The sequence below is a fragment of the Microtus oregoni genome, unplaced genomic scaffold (genome assembly GCF_018167655.1).
Source record: "Microtus oregoni isolate MIOR12 unplaced genomic scaffold, Mior012 000013F_ref0000133, whole genome shotgun sequence".
In the NCBI taxonomy this organism is placed as follows: domain Eukaryota; kingdom Metazoa; phylum Chordata; class Mammalia; order Rodentia; family Cricetidae; genus Microtus; species Microtus oregoni.
Genome location: NW_024543072.1, coordinates 6,669,333 through 6,694,610, shown reverse-complemented (window position 1 = coordinate 6,694,610; position 25,278 = coordinate 6,669,333). Strand labels below are relative to the sequence as shown.

General features: G+C 41.6%; 1 protein-coding gene across 1 annotated transcript in view; it reads left to right on the top strand.

Moving 5' to 3' along the window:
• The window catches only part of Dnah12 (dynein axonemal heavy chain 12), a 163,687-nt gene that overhangs the window by 122,194 nt on the left and 16,215 nt on the right, over positions 1-25,278 (top strand). Inside the window, exons 58-65 of the mRNA XM_041662692.1 lie at positions 2,724-2,896; positions 4,565-4,705; positions 7,694-7,852; positions 12,409-12,553; positions 15,121-15,271; positions 15,617-15,870; positions 16,132-16,272; positions 23,942-24,079. Of these exons, the coding sequence (XP_041518626.1) occupies positions 2,724-2,896; positions 4,565-4,705; positions 7,694-7,852; positions 12,409-12,553; positions 15,121-15,271; positions 15,617-15,870; positions 16,132-16,272; positions 23,942-24,079 (1,302 nt within the window). The remainder of the gene's footprint in view (positions 1-2,723; positions 2,897-4,564; positions 4,706-7,693; positions 7,853-12,408; positions 12,554-15,120; positions 15,272-15,616; positions 15,871-16,131; positions 16,273-23,941; positions 24,080-25,278) is intronic.

Below are 25,278 nucleotides of genomic sequence, written 5' to 3'. Positions count from 1 at the left end.
TAGTTCAATCCACACATTATCTGTACACAGAAGAAAGACAAGTGTTCTCTATGTGTGCAGTCTATCGGGCTTGTTTAGTTTAGTTCTCTTCTTCTAAAAACTGTAAAAGTTGTCTTGCCCAGTTAGTGATTGGAGTTTGAGGTATGTGGAGATAAATCCTGAATGACCAAGCAATAAGTGATTCTTAGAACCAACAGGGGAAGTTCTGACATCAGCTTGTCACTCATTGGCTTATTGGAGATGGGGGGGAAGGGAGGGAGGAGAGAGAAAGAGGACAGGAGACGTAAGTGGCAGTGGAGGAAGGAGGCAGGTGGTCTATAGCTGATAATGTATTCCTAATTCATGACACAGGCAGGGGCCATTTCTATAGTGCATTTCTTTCCCCCCAAGGATGTGTCTGTGAGACGGGACACGCAAGTCGGAGGCCAGCTTTCTGGAATTGGTTCCCTCCTCCTGCGTTATTGAAGCTGGGTCTTTCATGTTACTTCTGCTGCTCCTCTGTATCACACATTTCCAGCTCATTCTCCTGTCTCCGCCTCCCACTTTGCCATAGAAGTTCTGGGTTACAGATGGGAACCACCTCTTCTGGCTTTTTACATGTGGTCTGGGGAGAAACTCGGGTTGTCAGGAAGTGCTCTTAAAACCGAGCCATCTCACCATCTCAGTTAGGGACCTTTAAAACTTTTATATTCTTTTCTCTTTCTTTTAAAATAGTCTTAATAATTTTAAAATTTTTCAAAGATTTTTATATAGATACATATACATATATATGAGTGTTTTTGTATACATGTATATCTGTTTACTACATGCATTGCCTGGTGCCTTCTGAGGCCAGAAGAGAGAGTCAGATTCCCTGAAACCGGAGTTAGATGGTTCTGAGCTGCTGTCTGGGTCCTGGAAAGTGAACCCAGATATTTCGCAAGAGCAGCGGGGGTTCTTAACTACTGAGTCAGCTCTGTGGCCCCTGTCACTTGATTCTTAGAGCAAGCAGAGGTTGCGCTAATCACTCACTTTTTCCCTCTGCTCCCCTTCCAGTGTGGCTCCTCTCGGGGACAGATGTCCAAGAGGTTTGGCTTTATGCTAATGTGTTGATAAGGATTCTTCTGGCAGGTGTTTGGTCCCTTATCTTACGTTTTTTGAGGAACCAAAAAGGAAAAATGTCATAGATAAATACTCTATGGCAGCCCACATCTGAGAGCATGGCTGAGATACCCTGTGGTGTCTGTCTTCCCAATTCTTGTTTATAGAGCAGAGGAAACTGATGAACCCATTATCCCCACCACCACACTGATTATCAGAGGAGAGATGTCCTGGTTTACTTCTGTTACTGTGATGAAACACTTGCCCGAAACCAACTTGGGAAAGAGATGCTTATTTGGTTCACAGGTTCCGGTCCATAATCAGGGTTAACCAAAGCAGGAACCTGGAGGCAGGGCTTTTCCTCCATGATTTGCTCAGTTTGATTTCTTCTGCACCACAGGACCACCTGCCCAAAGGGTGGCACTGACAAAAAGCAAGACTGGGGGTGGAAGAGAGGAGGAAAGGTGGCCATAGTGGTGGGCGCTTCTTCGCCCAAAATACTGTTAATTCTCAATTGCCGTTAACCTTGTTTTTCTCCTTATAATCAAGACTGAGGTTCAGAACTTTCAGGCCATTTGTGATTATATTTTATCAATTTTGGGGAAACTTGACAAAGAATAGAACTCCATTTAGACTAGCTAAAATAAAAAAATCTACATTAGAATATTTTATTTCCTATGATATGAAGTGTATCAAGAGCTGAAAGTTGAACAGAAACACTGAATTTCCACACTGTCTTTTCCCTTAGTGGGGTTATGTGGCTCTTCTATGCTTCTGTACACTATCAAAAGATCAGTTTCTTCTACAAAACTTCTGTCTTCATTTCTGTATGCATTTATCTAAGATGTAGAAAACAACACAGAAAGTTTCCCGTTATCCGCTAGCACTTATGCCATTCACCACCTGACTGAAGTTCTAATTCTCTTGGGTCACCTGACTGTAAAGCGACAAAAGGGATTATTCTATGGAATCAAGGCTGCATATGCAAACCCATCCATCAACTGGTGGATAGGAAACCGTAGCAAAACAAGGAAGGTGGGTTGGGGCAGTGTTCTAAGCATTTTCCCCATAGAGTGACTATCAGTCTAGCAGACTGGGTTGGATATCGATGACAATATTTAACTGCAAAGAAGTTAAGTGTGTGAGAAACTAATTGAGAAAAGTGTTCTGAGTGTATATGAAACCACTATTAGATAGAGTTTGTCCTGAGCGTTAGTAGCTATGGTAGTATCTTCAACATGGACATGTGCACACTGTTCTCTATTCCCCTCTCCTCCTTCCTCTGACCTATTAAAGCAAAAGAGGATAGATAACTGATAGACACATGTTAGACACAGGCGGAGATTGAGGACTAATATTCTTCAGATGAGAGAGTCATGGTTGGTGGGCGATCGCACTGTTAATCTCTAGTGTAAAGCTCATCTTTTTCCCCTTCCTCTTCCTCCTCTGTTATTCTTCCCTTTCCTTTCCTTTCTTTTAGGAAGAAACTCCTCTCTTGTAGAATGTACTTAAAGTATATTCTTGAGTTCATGTAATTTGTTATTGGGCTAAAGTACTTTCAAATATATATAAAATTCGTTATATGAAAAATAAATGATTAAAACACTCCCTATTCATTCATCTTGATTTTTCTCTTCTACCAGGTTGCAGAAAAAACAGAACTCAAAATAGCAGAGTCCCGGGAAGGCTATAGACCCATCGCTAAACATTCATCAGTGTTATTCTTTAGCATTGCAGACCTGGCTAACATCGATCCCATGTACCAATACTCTCTCATCTGGTTTGTGAACCTCTATATCAACTCTATTCATGACAGGTAGGCAGATTTCCTAGTTTCAGCCATTCTCCCTAGGTTGGATTTTTCACCATCCTTTCCATTAAAAAAAATCTAATTGTTTCCAAATACTTCTTTAGTATTTTCATTGTAGAATATTAAGTGTGAGGAAGTGAAAGAGAAAGACTTAAAAAGTTGTTTCATGTTCCTAAGATTTAAACATACAGAAATGGTCTCACTATGTAGCCCTGACTGATCTAGTACTTGCTATTAGCTCAGGCTGGCTTCAGACTTCTGGGAATTGTTCTGTTCCAGTTCCCTGAGTGCTGAGACTAAAGCATGTGGCACCACATCTGGCTCTTCTTTCTGTCTTTTAAGTGTTCCCTCCCTCCCTCCCTCCCTTCCTTTCTCCCTTCCTTCCTTCCTCCCTTCCTTCCTCCCTCCCTCCCTCCCTCCCTCCCTTCCTTCCTCCCTCCCTCCCTTCCTCCCTCCCTCACTCCTCCCTTCCTTCCTTTCTTTCTTCCTTCCTCCCTCCCTCCCTCCCTCCCTCCTTCCTTCCTCCCTCCCCTCCTTTCTTCCTTCCTCCCTCCCTCCCTCCCTCCCTTCCTTCCTCCCTCCCTCCCTTCCTTCCTCCCTCCCTCCCTCCCTCCCTCCCTCCCTCCCTTCCTCCTTCCTTCCTCCCTCCCTCCCTCCCTCCCTCCCTCCCTTTCTCCCTCCCTCCCTCCCTCCCTCCCTCCCTTCCTTCCTTTCTCCCTCCCTCCCTCCCTCCCTCCCTCCCTTCCTTCCTCCCTCCCTTCCTTCCTTCCTTCCTCCCTCCCTTTCTCCCTCCCTTCCTCCCTTCCTTCCTTCCTTTCTTCTTTTCTTCATTTCTTTCTTCCCTTTGTTTTGTTTTTCCAGGACAGGGTTTCTCTGTTTATCCCTGGCTATCCTGGAACTCACTTTATAGACCAGGCTGGCCTCAAGCTCAGAGATCTGCCTGTTTTTGCCTTCCAAGTGTTAGGATTAAAGGCATATGCCACCACCACCTGGCTTCAAGATTTCTTTTAGCTGACGATTTTAATATATATATATAAACAACCTCCCAGACATTCCCAGAGGTTAGTTTACAACAAGGTCCTAAATCCATCAAGTTGACAACCAAGTTTAACTGTCACAATATACAGGTTTTAGGGTCTTCCAATCTCCGTTTTACCTCATACCAGCTACAAAACCATAGGAAAGTAAGTTACCCTTTCTATAAGAATAATAATTATATTTGTCTCCTTTGGTTGCTTTGGGAATTAAGTGAGATGTTTTCAGAGTGTTGAGAACAGCATCTTGTATTTGTTAAGTTCTACACTTACTGAGCAGAATAAACATGGGACTTGAGCTCACATGTATACCGTAAGGAGTTTCTTCTATGTGAGCTCTTGGTAGAGCAATGTCTCCTGAATAATCAAAATCCCTAAAATTTCCCAGTTGTGGCTTAGAATGTGAATTTACACAGTGCTCATGATGGAGGAATGTCAAGATGAAGAACTGACGTGTTTCAGTTACGATATGGAGTAATTAGGACTCTTAGCAAATACTCAGATTTGAAAAGCTTTACATTTGTCTATGAGTAATTTCAAATGTTTCTAGTGATGAGTAATTCAATAAATTTAAACCATTTTATTATAAGTTAACTCATTTTTATTTGATAACATATTTTTTTCTTTTTTAACGTTTTAGTAACAAATCCAAAATTTTGGAAAAGCGCCTGCGATATTTGAATGACCACTTCACATACAACTTATACTGCAACATTTGCCGATCGCTGTTCGAGAAGGACAAGCTACTCTTCTCCTTTTTATTATGTGCCAATCTTCTTCTGTAAGTGACTTGTATTTTCATATTTTATTTACTTCAAAAGCTTGCCTTGCAATATAATCTACAAAATGACTTCTTAGAGAATAGGATAATGCCTTGCTTGGTTTAATTCAGTATTTCCCTCATAACAATAGTTTCCACGATAATATTGATGTTCTGGTGTTTATTTTTAATACTTAATGTTTATATATCACAAAGGTAAACTTGGAAATAGAATGGTCTCATCATCCCTGAACTGTTGTGAGCTTCACCCCTGTCCGCCCCTAAGGGTAACTGCTCTTCTGTTCTCCAATCTTGCAGTTTAGTTTTGCTTTTATATAAACAGTATCCAAAAGTAGGCATTCTGTCTGTTTTTGTCCCTCGGCATCATCTAAATGACAATGCTGCAAACACTGCTTATGAAGATCTTGGTGCTCTAGTGCACACACTTGGGTTTGGAAGAGATCTAGAAAGAAACATGTAAATTATTTGCCTGCCCCAGTTTGTATCCCTTGAGCAGTCAAGTTCCTGTTGTTCTAGGTCTGCACCAAATCCTGTATCATTCTCTTCGCATCAGGGTCCTCAATGGCTGGATGGTGGCTTTGAACTTTCTTGCCTCAGTCCCCCAAGTGCTGGTTTATAAGTATGGTCATCTATTGTCATCTCGAAATATGTCTCAGTATGCGATAAGCACTATTCCTTTGTGGTTTCAACTTCTATCTCTGTCATGATTAATGATGTCAAGCTGCGTGTGTGTGTGTGCGTGTGTGTGTGTGCGCGCGCGCGCGCGTGTGTGTGTGTGTGTGTGTGTGTGTGTGTGCGTGTGCGCGCACAGGGACTTTAGAAATCTTTATCACTTTCCATTTTTCCTATTGGATTTTTGTTGTTTTCTAACTGACTTATATGAGTTCTTTATATAATATAGATCCAAACCCATCAGCAATGTGTGACTGTCACTCACTATCTAGAATGCCTTTTCATTCTCTTAATTAATACAAATTCTTAATTTTAATATTGTCTGGTTTGTGGTCTGTGCTTAGTGAAAACTCCACTGATATAAAGATATTCATAATTATCTTTAAATATCATTATTTTCCTTTTACATTTAGATCTAAGCCAGACGTAACAGATCTGTGGGTTTAATCTAAAATAGATGTCAAACTTTACCTTTTATCTATATAGCTATCCACTCATTAAAGTCAGGTGTTATTCTATAGGTCTGCCTTGTATATTGTTCATTTTCCTAAAGCCATCTCAAACAAGGATGGAAAGAAAAAAATTATGTTTACTTGAGATCAGGATGTGTGTGCCCTTTGAGCACAGTGAATTCATAAAACCACCTCAAAATTTAACTTACAAAAGAAATTGATTTAACATAAGAAAAATGAATATGACTCGGGAGGTGGGTCGCTGTGCCAGTGTGGGGACCTAAATCTGAATTTCTGGTAACCACGTAGAGGTGGCTCGGAAGCTCTCGGGTGGGGTGGGAGGTGGAGACAGGAGGACACCCACGAAGCTCATGGGCCAGTTAGCCTGGCATAAAAAGCAGCAAACAAATAGACCCTATCTCAAACAGGTTGGACAGCAAAGAGCAGTACCCCAGGTCATCCTCAGACGTCTACACATGTATTATGGCAAATGTGCCAATACTCACATATATGAATGCAGTGAGTACACACACACACACACACACACACACACACACACACCCTGAGAGAGAAAGAGAGAGAGAGAGAGAGAGATTTAAAAAATAAAACAAGTTAGCTTATATTTTTGTACTTCAATTATATATTGCTTAATCTTTAATCCTTGTCACAAATTATTTGCTTTTAACAGTATCCGTTCAAAACACAGAACTGTTGTATCTGCTAGATATACCTAAGCACCCATCTCTCTAGAAATGTGCTGTGTACAGGAGGTGTGTGCTATTATTTTCCATTAAGTAAACGTGTTCTCTCTGTCCCCCTGCCACCTGAATTAAAGTGTGTACAATCTCTTATTTCTGTCAGCAGTGGTGGGCAGAGCCATCTCCCCTCCTAGCACCAGCAGACTGAGTAGTCAAGGACCTCAATGAGGTAAAGCTGGGTCATTGATCCTTGGCTTCACTGCAGGAAACAGTTTCAGGATGGGCCAGCATCAGAGTTGAGTTTGCTAGAAGATGCCTTGAACATGGATTTTAAACACAGGAATTAATAGAAAGTGCGCCACTAAGGAAAGCAATAAGACATACATAGGTGTGGCTATGGGCTTCCCAAGAGAGTTGCAATTCTGTATCTTTACAGTAGCCAAATGTACTGGTTTTGTTGCATTCTGAAGTTACATCTCAGAGGGTTTTGTTTTCAGTAAATGAGAACATAGTTCCTAGTGTACCTTACGTGGGATTACAACTGATACAGTAAAATCCTAGGTCACAAGGGTCACAGAGGAAGTTAAGATGTTTCTACTGCACTCAAAGACTAAGCAGACTTGTGTGAGATTCCCAGACTCCTTTCTGACAGGTTGCCAGCAGACTCCTTTCCCCTGCCCAGTCCCCTAAGTTTTCTGTGCCTTTTTATTCTTCCTTATCTCTGCTTTGGAAGTGTGTTTGTTAACTTTGCTCCACCCCGACATTCTTTTCTGTAGCATAGGTAAAGAGTCAGCTTTACCTGAGCAGAGGTCCCTAAGCAGCAGAGCTACAGCCACTATCAGCAGTGCGTGATGGGTCCACTGACAAGCCCTCCTCAACTCTGCCTCTTGTCTGAACAACACTGCCAGGCTTTAGTTTTTACCACCTCTGCTTTGCATCTGGGGAATGTCACTGGGAAGACAGCGGAGCAACCATAAGCCACCTTCTCTGTCTCTTAGTGGCTACATTCTGCGCGGTGTATTGAGTTCCCACAACAGCTGTTGTCTCATTAGTTGTGAGGCTAAGTACAGCTTGAGCTACTCCATCCAGGCTTGGACACAGAAGCTGCTATAATTCCATTTTAATATCAACCGTTTACAACAGTTTACAATTGTTTGGGAACGCAGGGCCAAGAAAGAGATAGAATACCAGGAATTGATGTTTCTTTTAACTGGAGGAGTGAGTCTTAAGAGTGCCGAAAAAAATCCCGCTCCAGAATGGCTACAGGATAAAAGCTGGGAGGAGATTTGTAGAGCAAGTGAACTTGCTGTCTTCCAAGGACTCAGGTAATTGTGTACATTTGATTACTTAACATTGAATGGTAATACTAAATTTGTAATTTAAATTTTTTCCATGATTCTTTCTAGTTTATTGGTTAGTAGAAAGACAGGCTCTTTACATACTGTAACACTTCACATAAATGTAAGGAAGTTTTAAGACAGAAGCAAGGTCTCCTGCAGCTCTGTCATCTGTCCCGATAGACCAATGAAAGAAACAAGTAACAGTGCGATAGACCAATGAAAGAAACAAGTAACAGTGCGATAGACCAATGAAAGAAACAAGTAACAGTGGCCACGCTGGGAAGAGAAACACAGGGGTCGAATCATCCCTTCAAGCCCATATTTAGTGTACTGGCATGAGGTTTAGTTCTACAGAGGAAGGCTTAGAGCAAGAAATGTGTGTAATTAATTACCCTAGTGACACCGAGAAAAGATCAAAAGAGGGGTCTCTGAGTGTGACAGAGGATCCTGGCCTCTGGTGGGCTTTCACCCAGGAGTTAGGGTGTATACGTTCACAAACACACACAACTTCCACTGAGTCCATGGCTCCAGGTTTTTGTCTTGTAAACTTGAAAAACAAAATTCCCGAACTCCAGAAGGGTGAGCTTTAAACGTGTTAGAATAGATTCTAATATAAAACTTACTATGAGAAAGGCAGAGCTCCTGGACAGCAGGAACAGTTTCCAGGGATCAAGTTGCTATTGAGTGTCCAGCCTAGGAGGGTTTTGTCAGGCTTATGCAGAAACTGGGGTGAGACTTGGAGAGGAGAGCAGGACGGTCCAGTCGTTCACCCAAGATGCCTCTCAGTTTCAGTGGTACCCTCACAGTTTCCAGACAAGAGTGTCCATCTAGGAGAGAAACAAGGTAAAAAGCCAAAGTAGGAATCAAGCCCGCCCTGCTTTTTCTGATGTTTCTAGCCTCTGGCCTGCACAGAACCACAGATATTTCCTGCTGCTGGCCACGTACAGGAACCAAGGTCTCTGTCCTGAACTACCAGACCAATCTCTGTCTCCTGTTCTCATCACTGGCAAGGGTGTATCTTCTTGATCATTGCTCCAGTCCTGCAAAGGAACCCAAAGAAATCTTTATATATTTTTTCTTTTATTTTTTTTTAAAAAAGAAAACAAACCATTTTCCCCAATTTTACACACTAATCCCAGCTCCCACTCCCTTTCCTCCTCCCACTCCCTCCACCTACCTCTCCTCTCCACCCCATCCACTCCCTGGAGAGGGCAAGACACATTGCCCTGGGGAAGGTCCAAGGCCCTCACCACTACCTCCTCCAGGCTGAGCAAGGTATCCATCCTAAGAGAATAGGTTCCAAAAAGTCAGGCTAATCAGTAGGGATAAATCCTGGCACCACTGCCAGTGGCCCCGCAGTATGCCATACAACAATCACCCACATAGAGAGGTACCAGCTTAGACGTATGCTGGTTCCTTCACTGTCCAGCTGGAGTCAGTGAGCTCCCATCAGCTCAGGTAAGCTGTTTCAATTGGTGTCCCCATCATGGTTTTTACTTCCTTGCTCATAGTCTCACTACTCCCACTCTTCAACTGAACTTTGGGAGCTCAGCCCAATGCTCAGCTGCAGGTCTCTGCCTCTGTTTCCATCACTTGCTGATGAAGGCTCTATGGTGATATTTAAGATAGTCATCAATCTGACCACAAGACAAGGCCAGTTCGGGCACCCTCTCATTGCTTAGGGTCTTATCTGGGGTCATCCTTGTAGATTCCTGGGAATCTCTCCAGTGCCAGGTTTCTTGCCAGTCCCATAATGGCTCAGTCAAAATATCTCTTTCCTTGCTCTCATCTCTATCCTTCCTCCATCTCGACTATCCCTTTCCCTGGAGTTCTCCCCTCCTCTTCCCTTTCCACCCTCCCTTCTCCCCCTGATGCTGGAGTCTGCTTGTTCGTTCCCAACTGTCCAGACCTGAAATAATTATACAGATACTATGTTATTTAAAACACTGCTTGGCCAATACCTTAAGCATATTGCTAGCTAGCTCTTATAGCTTAAATTAACCTATTTTTATTATTTTATATTTTACCACGAGGCTCGTGGTTTACCAGTAAAGTTCCTGGGCATCTGTCTCCTTTGGGTGGCTACATGGCGTCTCTCTGACTCTGCCTACTCTATATCTTTTCCAGCCTGGCTATATTCTGTTAAGCCATTGGCTAAAAGCAGCTTCTTTATTAACCAATGGCAGTACATAGCATACACATGGGACTCCCCTTTTCTGTCTAAAAAAAAAAAGAAGATTTTAACTTTAACTACATACAACAAAACAGTTATCAAGCAAGAATTATAATTACAATATTTATATCTAACCTTTATCATACCTAAGAAAAACTATAACTATCTATTCTTCAACTCCATCAAAGACTCCAGAGGATATAATATTAGCTATATATAATATATAATACTTATTATATAATTATATGCTTATTATATAATTATATATATACTTATATAGTATATATACTATAAAAGTAAACAAGAAGTACTTTGTAAGCAACTTCCAAAACTCTAGAATTGAAAGAGACATCTCGCTGCCTGGACAGTCACCCAAAGTTCTTCTGTAACATTGTGGCATCCATTTTCAGCCTACACACCCATAATATCCAGCAGACTTTTACATGAAGCAGGAAATTTTAAAGACAGTACCACCTATATTGGCAGTTTGTCAGTCACTTTCTTCTGTGCCCTGCAGAATGTATGGCAGACTCTTTCATGAAGCAGGAACCCTGAAGGACTTTCTCACTATTAGGCAAGTTCAGCAGTCATTTTTCTGTGGGTCCTGCATGTCCAGTTCATACAGCATAACATCAAGCAGTCCAGGCAAGAACAGTTTCTTGTTCAAATTGCTAACAAACTCCATGAGGAGCCTCTTTGATGCCCATCATTCTCTTGAAGTAGATTGGTGCTGCCAGGAGCAGATGTGTCTCACTGTTATGAAAAGTCCTAAGTTCTTAAAATATTTTAAATGCCATATTCCATAGGTCTTGCAAAGGTTTAAAGATTATCTATCTAACTAAAATATATATATATATATATATATAGAAAACCTAACTAACATGACTACAAGCTTCACTATTATAGATGATTATCTCTATTAACCTATATTTCTTAATTATACATTACATTTTTAAGTGAGCTGGACAAACGCAACATTAATCAAGAGCAGAAATATGTATATATATAACAAAATTGTGCAATAAAATGTCTCTCTGTACTTAGCTCTTTCACAGTCAAAAAAATTCAACACAATAATATACATAATCCAGACTCTCTGTGTATATTCCATCTTTATGTGGCTTATTTTTCTTTACTCCTTTTGTCTATGACTGTCTGTACTCTGACTCTTTAAAGACTTTTTACAGCATTTACTTCCTTTTATCACTGTCAATATTATTTTTCTTCTCTCTCCCAAGACTGCATATATTTATCCAACACTGTGAGCCATTTAGAGGTCTTTTTTATCCAAATCTGTCTTTATTGCATATCTGTAATTATTTTCTGACCAGGAGTACTTTTAAAATGGTAAGCAGCTTGGTTGCAGCGGCTCTGGATGCTGGCTCTGCCACTCTCCGCCTTTGAATATGGCGGAGGTACCATTACTGCCAGCTCTGGGACCACCAGGTAGGAGGAGCGTGCAGCACATAAACCCTTTTTATTTGAGTAATAACTAAATCTGTCGTGCAGGACACTGCACAGCCTGGAAGTATCTGTGTATGGTGGCGGGAATCCACCATGCTCTCCTGCCTGTGCACCCCTAGCAGACTCCATCCCGCCTACCCAGGCAGGGAACACTGAGCCACGGGCATTGTCTCAGCTACTTTCTCCTGACCTCAAGCAAGCACAAAAGCATCCAGACCCAAAGTGGGTGGAGGGCATCAGCCGCAAATGTTTCAGACCATGATGACATTTCTTTTTTGGCAGTCATTGATGACACTGGAAAAAACCCACTTCTGGCTTTTTTTTTATTTTTCTTTGAATCACTCTCCATTTCTCTTTACATGATGCTCTCCTTTGTGAAGCTGTTACAATTTCTATGTCCAGGGAGCAAGAAAAAGTGGCCTTTGTTTTCAGGACTGAAATGACGCTATGCTACATCTGTCAGAGAGGAGCTCCCAGCTGGGTGAGGTCGCTGAAGCAGAGCCTGCAGATGTAGGAGAATCATGTCATAACTCTCCCTAGAACTGCACCGCCTGAATCAGGGGTTCTGGCTTCTTCTCTCACATCTTCTCCTCCTCTGCCGGAAGTGTTTATTTACCTGTTCCTATATAGAATGCATTCCCTGCCTCCCCTCAAGAACAACTCCTGAATCCCAGCATCTGGGAGGCAGAGGCAGGCAGAGATTCAAGGCCAGCCTGGTCGACAGAGTGAGTTCCAGGACAGCCAAAGCTACAGAGAAACCCTGTCATGAAAAAAAAACAAACAATAACAAAAGAGTAACTCCTGTAGCCTAGTGATTTTAACATGGTCCCCTTACTGTCTTATTTCTTCCCTTGCCCGATTATCTCTTAAAATATTTCTCAATAAAACAATGGTTTTCCACTAGGGAGCATTTCTGTGAGCACACAGAGGAGTGGCGGGAGGTCTATGACAGCAAAGAGCCGCACAATGTGAAATTTCCAGAACCAATGGACAAGACGCTGAATGAATTGCAGAAAATAATAATTCTTCGGTGTTTAAGGCCTGATAAGGTAAAAGACAAGTCTGAGATTCAGATAAACTGCAGTTTGCGGCATGCCAGTCTTAAAGACAACAGCCTTGTGACGCATGATGACACCGTGGTCCATGGCGGCCTCTTAGCCAGTGAACACTGTGTAGCCAGAATCCGAGATTTGCTCCTTGACTGGTAGTGAAAACCTAGAAACAACAATAAGCTAAAGGAAATGAACTTACTTACGATTTTAGCCAGAGTGTGAAGAGGGGAATTCCTCCACTTCTCTGGGTCTTGCTTATAGAAAATGTGGTAAGAGGACTGCTAGGAGCTCCAGGCTAGCCTGGGCGACAGAGTGAGACCTAGCTTCAAAAATCCTCAATAAAAATAATAAAAATTTAAATGTAGGAAGAAATCATGTAGAGCTGGGCAGAAAGGGAAATGGTTTTGAATACTGTGCGATGTCTGTGTAAGCTAAGTGTCAAAAAGTTTCAAAGTTGTATACGTCTATGAAGCTAAGAAAACTATAGGAAACTAAGGGTAGTTTCCTCGTGAAGAATGAGAACCTCTGCTGAACTGACCTGGTAAGAGCCGTGCTTTGCTTTGCATCTGGGAACACCTATCTGTGCCTCGCGATTGGCTCTCGGTGGCAATAGAGTTAGTCCCGCCCTTTGTGGGGCACTGTTTTGCCATCCATGCTCTGAAGGCTGAACTTACTGTGCACACCACTGAGCTCACCCCTAGAACACACAGTACTTGTTGATTTGTTAGGGTCTCCTGGATAGACGAGGGAACTCTTGATGTTGGAAATCCGTATCTTGTTTTGCTGTGTATCTTCAGGACTCAAAGCACTGCACGGGTGAATATTATAAGGTCAGTCAATTTCTACAAAGTGGGTTGAACTAAACTGAATTAAAGTGTGCCATGTGGGGCTTTCTAGTCTGATTGAGTTTAAGGAAGTGGGTCATGAGATGGTGAAGCTGGTAAGTCTGCAGGGAGTCTGGGAGACAGACCTGAGACCCAGAGAAACACTGAGATTGCTGCTCAGATCCAAAGGCAGTCTGAGAACGCATCTTCCCCCTGCCGTTTTGTCCTGTAACCTGTTCTGCTGATTGGATGAGACTGACCCACATTGCTTTATAGAGGGAAATCAGCTTTACTTAGTCTACTGATCCAACAAAGTGTAGACTACTATTTGACCAAATATTTGGCTTTCATGGCCTTAAAAACACATCTTTTGTTTATTTATATAGCAGCATGAGAGGCAATATATTAGATCTAAGTATGGTTATAATTTATATGTTTCTTATAATGGTTATAAGAATATAAAATAACACACTATAATAAAGACACAAAAAAGTACAGCTGCTAATGTAGTAAATAGGGCGGCGGGGCTGCGTCCCCAGCACCCCGGCTGCCTGCTCTGCTAGCTTATGCCCCGAAATAACAACACACAAACTGTATTCATGTAAACACTGCTTGGCCCATTCTCTTCTAGGCTAATTCTCACATATTAATTTAGCCCATTTCTAATCATCTGTGTGTAGCACCCCAAGGTGCGCTTACCGGGGAGATTCTAGCCTATGTCCATCCTGGGTTGGAGCTTCATCCCGGGAGTGGGGCATGGTGTCTCTCTCAGGCATCTGCTCCCGAGAGGAGAGCTGTGGAGTCTGAGCTCACTTCCTCTTCCTCCCAGTGTCCTGTTCTGCCTACTCCTCCCACCTATCTTCCAACCAATAAAATGGGCCAAGGCAGTTCCTTTATTAGCCAATGACCTTCCTCCATCATGCTAAGAAGCTAATTTCACTCCCAACAGCCCAAAGGCAAATGGCAAGGTAGCCTAATATATTTGGTTATGTTTGTTTCCTTCCTTTCAAGAGTTATTTATTCTATGAGTGTGAACGTTTTGTCTGCATGTATGTATGTAAGTATGTATATCATGTGATGCCAAGTGCCCATGGAGGTCAGAAGAGGAAATTGGATCGCTTGGACTGGTGTTACAAACAACTGTGAGCCGCCATGTGGGTCCTGGGGACCAAACCCAGGTCCTCTGCCAAACAAAAAGTGCTCTCAACCACCGAGCTGTCACACCCCTCCCCTGCTCCTAACCACTGAGCTGTCACACCCTACCCCTGCTCCTAACCACTGAGCTATCACATCTCCAGCTTCTAATGTATCTTAGGGAATGAAGCAGAGATTAGACTGTGGGAACCAGGGTTATTGACTGTGTGACTGGGTTTCCCACTGGAGGTCCCACATAGTGAGTTGGGGGGAATGACCCAGTATGGCAGTATATGGGAAAGAGCTGTGCCCGCTTGTCCACACTCTGCTGAAACTTGCAGCAAGGGAGAGTGCTTATGGCTTTACCAGAGATCCACTGTGAGAATCAGTCGATATGCAAAAGGTGGTGGGGCCAGTACCCTGAGAACTGGGTTTGCCTTCACAGAACACATTTGTTCTGGTGGGTCTGCCTTCTCTCTGGTCGGCTGCAATCTCACTGCATGATCCCTGCAGACCGCAGCAATGCTATAGTTTTTGTTTGTTTTCCGGTAAATCTGTGGTATGCAATAAAACTTTCTCAAAAGACTGTATCTTCTCTAATCCCAGATAACCCCAGCTATAACAAATTATGTAACCGACAAACTAGGGAAAAAATTTGTAGAACCGCCACCATTTGATTTGACAAAGAGTTACTTGGATTCGAATTGCACCATTCCCTTGATTTTTGTGCTGTCTCCAGGAGCAGATCCTATGGCCAGTAAGTATATTACTGCAACACACACACACACAATTTATTGTAAGTGTATGTTTTGCCTGAATGTATATGTATATACATACATATGTATGTATATATTTATACATACATATGTATATATGTATGTATATTTATATAAATGCACTGTGTGTCCAGCATATATTGTACACTTTTAATTTATAATTTAAAAGATTTTGTTTAGTATGCATTTATTATATGATTGTAAATCTGTTAACAAATCTGGTGCTTAGGAAAGATAACCAGGCTTTCCCATGATAAAACACATATGCACAGGAACTGTAAGCTAGAATAGGACAGAAATGGTGTCATTTATTTCTGCCCTTGTAGGTCTGCTGAAGTTTGCAAATGATAAATCTATGTCTGGAAATAAGTTCCAAGCTATTTCGCTGGGGCAAGGACAAGGACCGGTTGCAGCAAAAATGATTACAGCTGCAATAGAAGAAGGAACGTGGGTTTGTCTACAAAACTGTCACCTTGCTGTTTCCTGGATGCCCACGCTGGAAAAAATATGTGAAGATTTTTCAACTGAAATCTGCAATTCAACTTTTAGGCTTTGGCTCACAAGCTATCCATCCCCAAAGGTAAGATTCCTATGATAGAGTCCAGTGCGCTTACTTAGCTGTTGTGCTGTACTTCTCAATTAGGTTTTAAACTATTAGAGATTTTGATTAAGTTTTAAATATTTTTTGAATTTTTTTATTTTGAAATATTCTGCTTAAGTTTTAAAACTCTCAGAAATTTTGAAATATTCTGCTTCTCTACTCATTTTTAATCCAGTGATGTTTGCAATTTTAGGGCTCAAGACGGTCATCTTTCATAATACCTCATTTGTTTTGTCTTAGTTCCCAGTAACAATTCTACAGAATGGAGTAAAAATGACCAATGAACCTCCCACGGGTCTTCGGCTAAATCTCCTCCAATCATATCTCTCTGATCCAATTTCCGATCCTCAGTTTTTCAAGGGATGCCTGGGCAAAGAACTGGTAATGTCCAGCTTCCAGCACTCTCCAGTTGTATTCTTATAGTCAATTAATCATTAGTAAAAACTAATATAATGTTTTTACTTAGCATGTTTTTAAGCTGGGTATATTTTCTAATGTAGCATGAATTGTTTCTATATGATTCATCCTTCTGCTTAAGGCACAGTGAACACTGAAATAGTTTAAGTGAAATAGTTTTAACTAATAGTTTTTAGTTTTAGTGTATAAACTAAAGCCCAAGTGTGTTTTATATTATATAACTTAACCATTCTTTCAACAAATATGTGTGCTGAGCACATTCCAAAGTACTAGATATAAAGCAAAGAAAACACAGACGCAGAGAAATACGCCTTTGAAGAACTTGTGTTCTAGCAATAATGGTTTTAAATACTTTGTTTTCCATCGCATAACTGAAACTCTTTCACAGTCAGACTCATGGTTCATGCTCGTCACGTCAGGACTCGGGAGACTAATGCAGGATGTTTGCTACAAGTCTGAGGCCAGCCTGGATGACATGCGCAGTTCTAGGCTAGCCTGGGCTACAGAATGAAACAAGTGTTGCTGAGAAAACTGATGCCCACATGTACAATGGAACTAGATCCCACCTCTCACCCCGCACAAAAATCAACTCCAAATGAACCGAGACCTGAAACTCTGAGAATTTTGGAGGAAAAAAAAGTAAGGGAAAAACACTGTAAGATATGGACACAGGCAAGAATTTTCTAAGTAGGACTCCAGTAACTCAGGAAATAATGCCATAAATGGACAAATGAGACATCATGAAACTAAAAACCTTATGCATAGCAAAGGAAACAGTTAATCAATTGAAGAGTCAGCCTAGAGAATTGGAGAATATATATCCAGCTCTATAACTGACAGAAAATGAATATCTAGAACATACAAAGAACTTTCAAAACTCAACAAGAAAACTCAACAGTAAAAGTAGTAATGAGATGAACAGTCTCAAAGGATGAAATAAACATATGAAAAATGTTCAACCTCACTAGCTATCAGAGAAATACAAATTAAAATTACATTAAGAGCCGGGCGGTGGTGGCGCACGCCTTTAATTCCAGCACTCGGGAGGCAGAGGCAGGCGGATCTCTGTGAGTTCGAGACCAGCCTGGTCTACAAGAGCTAGTACCAGGACAGGCTCCAAAGCCACAGAGAAACCCTGTCTCGAAAAACCAAAAAAAAAAAATTACATTAAGAGTTCTTCAGGGCTGGAGAGATGGTTCAGCAGTTAAGAGCACTGCTGCTCTTCCAGAGGACCCGGGTTTGATTCCCAGCACCCACATAGCAGCTCACAACTGTCTGTAACTCCTATTCCAGGGGATCTGACACCCTCACACAGAGATACATGCGTCCAAAACACCAATACACATAAAATAAAAATAGATTATATATATTTTTAAAATAAAGAAAGGATTCCTGTTACCTAAGTTAGAATGGCAGACATTAAGAAAACAAACAAGAGGTTTTAGAGACTGCTCAGTCACCCACCTAGGGTGTCTCACAACCATCTGTAACACCAACTCCAGGGGATCCAAAGCCCTTTTCTGGCCTCCATGGGCAGTGCATGCACATGGTACACACTCAGGGAATCAGACACATACTTTTTTTAAATATTTATTTATTTATTTATTATGTATACAGTGTGCAACCAGAAGAGGGCACCAGATCTCATTATGGATGGTTGTGAGCCACTATGTAGTTGCTGGGAATTGAACTCAGGACCTCTGGAAGAGTAGGCAGTGCTCTTAACCTCTGAGCCATCTCTCCAGCCCAATCAGACACATACTTTATAGATAAAATAAAAATTTTTAAATCTTTTTAAAAAACTAATAGTAGATCTTTATTCAGAGGACCCCAAGTGAACACATCACAGAGACCCTGCACACATCTCTTCCGCAGCACTACTCCCGGTAGCCAGGATGTGGAGCTTTACTATACAGACACAGTGGACTTCTTCAGTCATAACGAAGAAGGAAGTTGTATCATTTGCAGGAAAATGGATGCAGGGGATATAAACATATTAAGTGGCCAAGTCAAAAATATTTTTTCTTATTTAAATGTTTTCTCCATTTTGCCTAATAAATCATGTATGTGTGTGACATGAAAGTAGAAGCAAAACTATCTAGGGAGGAAAATGGGAAAGAAAAGAATGTAGAAGTATGGAGAAAATGCACCCAATGTACAATATACACTTGCATGAAGATGCCCTCATGCGTGACATGCCATGACAGTGGGTATATGTAGGAGTATGTAGATATATGTAGAAGAATGTAGAAGTATGGAGAAAATGCACCCAATGTACAATATACACTTGCATGAAGATGCCCTCATGTATGACATGCCATGACAGTGGGTATATGCAATGAAATTGTACAAATAAACCAGGCAACGAATGAGCTATGGAAGATGGAGTGCACATGGAGTACACATGGCCAATTAACACATGGAGAACTTTCCAGCATCTTAACTACCGGGGAAATGCAAATTAAAGACACAGAAATTTTATCTCATCCCACCCAGAATGCTTATTTAAAAGACAAGAATACTGGCGAGGATGTAGACAAAAGGAAACCCTTTTACACACTGCTTATGGAAATGCAAGTTGGTTCAGCCCCTGCAGAGTTAGTATGAAGATTCCTCAAACAACTAAAGCTAGAGCTACCATGGGACCCAGCTGCACCACCTTTGGATAGCTCTTCATTCATGTTATTGTTGTTACGTTGAAACACCATGACCGAAAGTAGGCGGGGAAGAAAGGGTTTATTTGGCTCACACTTCCACATTATAGTACATCATGGAAGGAAAGCAGAACAGGAATTCAAACAGGGCAGGAACCTGGAGGCAGGGGATGATGCAGAGCCAATGGAGGGGTGCTGGCTTGCTTCTTAGGGTCTGTTCAGCTGCTTTCTTTTAGAACCCAAGAGCACCCACCCAGGAGTGGTGTCACCCATACTGGGATGAGCCATTCCCTATCCATCACTAATTAAGAACATTCCCTGCAATGGATGGAAATAGAGATAGAGACCCACACTGGAGCACTGGACTGAGCTCCCAAGGTCCCAATGAGGAGCAGAAGGAGGGAGAAGATGAGCAAGGAAGTCAGGACCACGAGGGGTGCACCCACCCACTGAGACAATGGGGCTGATCTATTGGGAGCTCACCAAGGCCAGCTGGACTGTGACTGAAAAAGCATGGGATAAAACCGGACTCTCTGAACATGGCGAACAATGAGGACTGATGAGAAGCCAAGGACAATGGCACGGGGTTTTGACCCTACTTCATGTTCTGGCTTTGTGGGAGCCTAGCCAGTTTGGATGTTCACCTTCCTAGACATGGACGGAGGGGGGCGGACCTTGGACTTTCCACAGGCCAGGGAACCCTGACTGCTCTTTGGACTGGAGAGGGAGGGGGAGAGGAGTTTGGAGGAGGGGAAGAAGGGTGGGAGGAGGGGGAGGGAAATGGGAGGCTGGGAGGAGGCAGATACTTTTTTTCCTTTTCTCAATAAGAAAAAATAAAAAAATAAAAAGAACATTCCCTGCAGGCATGCCTACATTCTCATCTTACGAGGGCATTTTCTCAACTGAGGCTCCATCCCCTCCAATGACTTTAGCTTGTGTCGAGTTGACATTAGACTAGCCAGCACAACAGCCAAGGGATTCTAAGGCAACACAGCACAGGGCATCAGTGCAGCTATGCTCGCTGAAGCCCTAGTCACAACAGATAAGCTATAGAATTCACCTGAGCATCTGCCAATAGGTAAATTACTTTTTAAAAAAAAATATGTGGCATATACACATAGAAGAGTTTTATTCCACCAAAAATAAGAATGAAATTATGTCATTTGCTGGAAAACGGATGCAGTGGGAGGTCCTCTATCTCTGTCTAGCTAGCTATGTTATTAGTATACCTTCAACCTACTGTGAGAGCACCCTCCAAAACACTGATACAGGAGACCCATGTGACTCCCATATTAGACACTGGAAGATGTCATGGGAGGGAAGGCACAGTGGTGGTGGCAGAAACCTACTATGTAAGTATCTGGAGGAAGAAATATGCTTATATATCAAGTAATTTTTCTCAAAAGATTCTTCTCTCCCTGACTATTTATTTCACTATACCATTACCTGGCAGATGAACATCTACTCTGACTTATGTATATTTCAGTAAAGGAGTCTATTTATTAAGGCACAGTGTGCTTACATTTCTGGATTGGCTGGGTTGTGATTGTTTTGTTGTTGTTGTTCTGCATCAGTCCTGAGATGAATTGTGTTATGTTTCCCAGAGTAACCTCAAACTCCTGGACAGCAATCCTCTTGCTTGAGCAGCTGAGGCTATACATTCATACCACCATGCCTGGTCTGCATCTTAATAATAAAGAAACTATTTACAGCAAGCCGACATCTAACATTAAATTAAACGGAGAAAAACTCAAAGCCATCCCACTAAAATCAGTAACACGACAAGGATGTCCACTCTCTCCATACCTCTTCAATATAGTGCAATAAGACAACATAAAGGGATCAAGGGGATTCGTATTGGAAAGGAAGAAGTTAAGCTTTCGTTATTTGCAGATGATATGATAGTATACATAAGCGACCCCAAAAACTCTACCAAAGAACTCCTACAGCTGATAAACACCTTTAGTAATGTGGCAAGATACAAGATCAACTCCAAAAAATCAGTTGCCTTCCTATACACTAAGGATAAGGAAACAGAGAGGGAAATCAGAGAAGCATCACCTTTCACGATAGCCACAAATACCATAAAATATCTTGGGGTAACTCTGACCAAGGAAGTGAAGGATCTATATGACAAGAACTTTAAGTCTTTGAAGAAAGAAATTGAAGAGGACACCAGAAAATGGAAGGATCTCCCCTGCTCTTGGATTGGGAGAATCAGCATAGTAAAAATGGCAATTCTACCAAAAGCAATCTATAGATTCAATGCAATCCCCATCAAAATTCTTCACAGATCTGGAGAAGACAATAATCAACTTTATATGGAAAAACAAAAAACCCAGGATAGCCAAAACAATCTTATACAATAAAGGATCGTCTGGAGGCATTACCTTCCCTAACTTCAAACTCTATTACAGAGCTACAGTATTGAAAACAGCTTAGTATTGGCATAAAAACAGAGAAGTCGACCAATGGAATCGAATAGAAGACCCTGACATTAACCCACAAACCTATGAACACCTTATTTTCGATAAAGGAGCTAAAAGTATACAATGGAAAAAAGAGAGCATCTTCAACAAATTGTGCTGGCAAAACTGGATGTCAACCTGTAGAAGAATGAAAATAGATCCATATCTATCACCATGCACACACAAAACTCAAGTCCAAATGAATTAAAGACCTCAATATCAGTCCGAACACACTGAACCTGATAGAAGAGAAAGTGGGAAGTACTCTACAACACATGGGCACAGGAGACCATTTCCTACGTATAACCCCAGCAGCACAGAAATTAAGGACCTCATTGAATAAATGGGACCTCCTGAGACTGAGAAGCTTCTGTAAAGCAAAGGACACTGTCACTAAGACACAAAGGCAACCCACTGACTGGGAGAAGATCTTCACCAATCCCGCAACTGACAAAGGTCTGATCTCCAAAATATATAAAGAACTCAAGAAACTAGACCGCAAAAGGCTAATCAACCCAATTATAAAATGGGGCACTGAGCTGAACAGAGAATTCTCAACAGAAGAAATTCAAGTGACCAAAAGACACTTAAGGTCATGCTCAACTTCCTTAGCTATCAGGGGAATGCAAATCAAGACAACTTTAAGATACCATCTTACACCTGTCAGAATAGCTAAAATAAAAAACACCAATGATAGCCTTTGCTGGAGAGGTTGTGGAGAAAGGGGTACACTCATCCGTTGCTGGTGGGAATGCAAACTTGTGCAACCACTTTGGAAAGCAGTGTGGCGGTTTCTCAGGAAATTCAGGATCAATCTACCCCTGGACCCAGCAATACCACTCTTGGGAATATACCCAAGAGAGGCCTTATCATACAACAAAAGTATATGCTCTACTATGTTCATAGCAGCATTATTTGTAATAGCCAGAACCTGGAAACAACCTAGATGCCCTTCAATGGAAGAATGGATGAAGAAAGTATGGAATATATACATATTAGAGTACTACTAAGCAGTAAAAAAACAAGGACTTCTTGAATTTTGCATGCAAATGGATGGAAATAGAAAACACTATCCTGAGTGAGGTAAGCCAGACCCAAAAAGAGGAACATGGGATGTACTCACTCATATTTGGTTTCTAGCCATAAACAAAGGACATTGAGCCTATAATTAGTGATCCTAGAGAAGCTAAATAAGGAGAATCCAAAGACAAACATATAGGCATCCTCCTGAATATTAACCTTCATCAGGCGATGAAAGGAGACAGAGACAGAGACCCACATTGGAGCACCGGACAGAAATCTCAAGGTCCAAATCAGGAGCAGAAGGAGAGAGAGCACAAGCAAGAAACTCAGGACCGCGAGGGGTGCACCCACATACTGAGACAATGGGGATGTTCTATTGGGAACTCACCAAGGCCAGCTGGCCTGGGTCTGGAAAAGCCTAGGATAAAACCGGACTCGCTGAACATAGCAAACAATGAGGACTACTGAGAACTCAAGAACAATGGCAATGGGTTTTTGATTCTACTGCACGTACTGGCTTTGTGGGAGCCTAGGCAGTTTGGATGCTCACCTTACTAGACCTGGATGGAGGTGGGTGGTCCTTGGACTTCCCACAGGGCAGGGAACCCTGATTGCTCTTTGGGCTGACGAGGGAGGGGGACTTGATTGGGGGAGGGGGAGGGAAATGGGAGGCAGTGGCGGGGAAGAAACAGAAGTCTTTAATAAATAAATAAATGGAAAAAAAATAATAAAGAAACTGGGAAGTGTGACTTAGTCCTAGCCACTCCAGTGTGACTTTGTCCTAGCCACTCCAGACTCTTGGGCAGGAAGATTGCTTGAGCCCAGGAGACTAGCCCGGGCAGCAGAACAAGATTTCAAAACAAATAGGAAGGGAAGGAGGGACGGAAACAATTTATACCACTTTATCGCAGGAAGGATTGACTTAGAGCTATGTTTAAGGTGTTCTAATTTGAAATACATGCTGTCGGTATACTTGCAATCTTCTTTGGGAGACTAAAGAGATAGGTGAGCATTCGTATTAGACACTGGAAGACATCACGGAGGGGTCAACGAAGAATGCTTTTACTGGTGTTCTCCAAATGAAAAGTGATAAAGTTGAGAATTATATATTGGATTTATTCATATTCTCTTCTTTAGTCATTCTTTTGCAATTATAGTCTCAAGCACATGCCCATAAATCTACAAGATAATACTGAGTGCTGAGATTAGAGAGAGCTATGAATAGTAGGTATCATTAACCAACACTTTAATAAAATAGTGATAATTTGTATTTTAGTAACATTTAATATCATGGTTTGCTTAGCTTTGAATATTTGAGCTAAGCACAACATGAATGCTTTTGTAGAAAGTATGATACATGCCTTTTTAAAATCAAAGTTGGCACTGGCATCTGATCACAGAACTCTGTAACAAAAGAGCGTCTGCTTTTCTACTTTTACTGATGAAAATCTAATCAGATTTTTCTTTTGTTCAATTTTCGCATTAAAGGTGTGGGAGAAGTTGCTTTTCGGAGTTTGCTTTTTTCATGCCCTTGTTCAAGAGAGAAAGAAATTCGGGCCTCTGGGTTGGAATATTCCATATGGATTTAACGAGTCAGACTTACGCATCAGTATCCGGCAACTGCAGGTAAAATGAGAACAGAATGAGCATTTGTGAAGGAGTACTGTTTAACAGTCCCTAGGCCACATTTAATGGTATTTATGCCAGGCTTTATAATAAAAATTACAGATTATTTGTGGGTAAATCTCTAAGATTGTTGTCATTCTCAATTATTATTTTTATAGAAATTATTGATGCTTGGTTGGAGATGTAGCTGAGTTGTAGGTACTTGCCCAGTATACACGAGGCCCAAGCTTGGACCCCAGCACTGAAGGAGAAAAAATAAGTAAAATAAATTATTAGTATCTTATCAAGTCTTTTAAAAATAATGAATCAGAAACCTTAAACACAAATAAGTCTTTCATTTGAAAATCCTTATAGCTGCTAAAATGGGTGCTTATGAATTAAATGTTAAATGACTTTGATTTGAGCATTGGTTTTGAAACTAGTAGTAGGAGAATATTTTGCTTCAAACATTTGCCAAACAACCTATAAGCAACTGAGAACTCGATATCTGCCGGGCCTCAGGTGGCAGTCTCATGACCTCAGCCTTCCCAGAAATTCATAGGAATTCACTGAAATTCATAGACATCAGCTAGCTCTGTCTTTCACACCTAGTGGGGGCCATCCTCACCTGGTCACAGCGGCAGGGTTCCTCTCTCCAAGGCCGCAGCAGAAACTGGCAGCTAAGTGATTAAACAGCAGGGAGAGAGTTGTCTCCATTTCCTACCTGCGCTACAAATTTAACATTCAGTTCCCTAGGGTCTCCTCCAGTTTGGGGACCCAGTTTAACATACATGTACCCTCCCCCAAAGAGAAGGAGGGAAACTTTTCATCCAGCACACCATTCATTCCTCAAAGGATAACACTGCCTCTTCCTCAGTCCCTCTCACATCTCTTGGCAATTCTCTTCCTCTTGAAAACATGAAAGTCTCAAAAAAGACTGAGCCCTTATTTTGGCTCTGGAAAACTTAAAAAATATTTTCCCAACCATGCACCGTTTCTTCTGTAATACAGAGACAGACAAAACTGTCTACGAGTAACATATCATTGCAGCGTGCACACTTCCTCTGTATTCTGGGCAAAGCATAGGCTCTAGAAGCGGAAGAAATAAACTTAAGTCTTCTCATCTCTTCACATTTTCCTGTTCTGCAGGTTTAATGGCAGATGTATAAGACAATAAGAAAGCCATGCGAACCATAGCTTTACTATTATTGCTATGATAA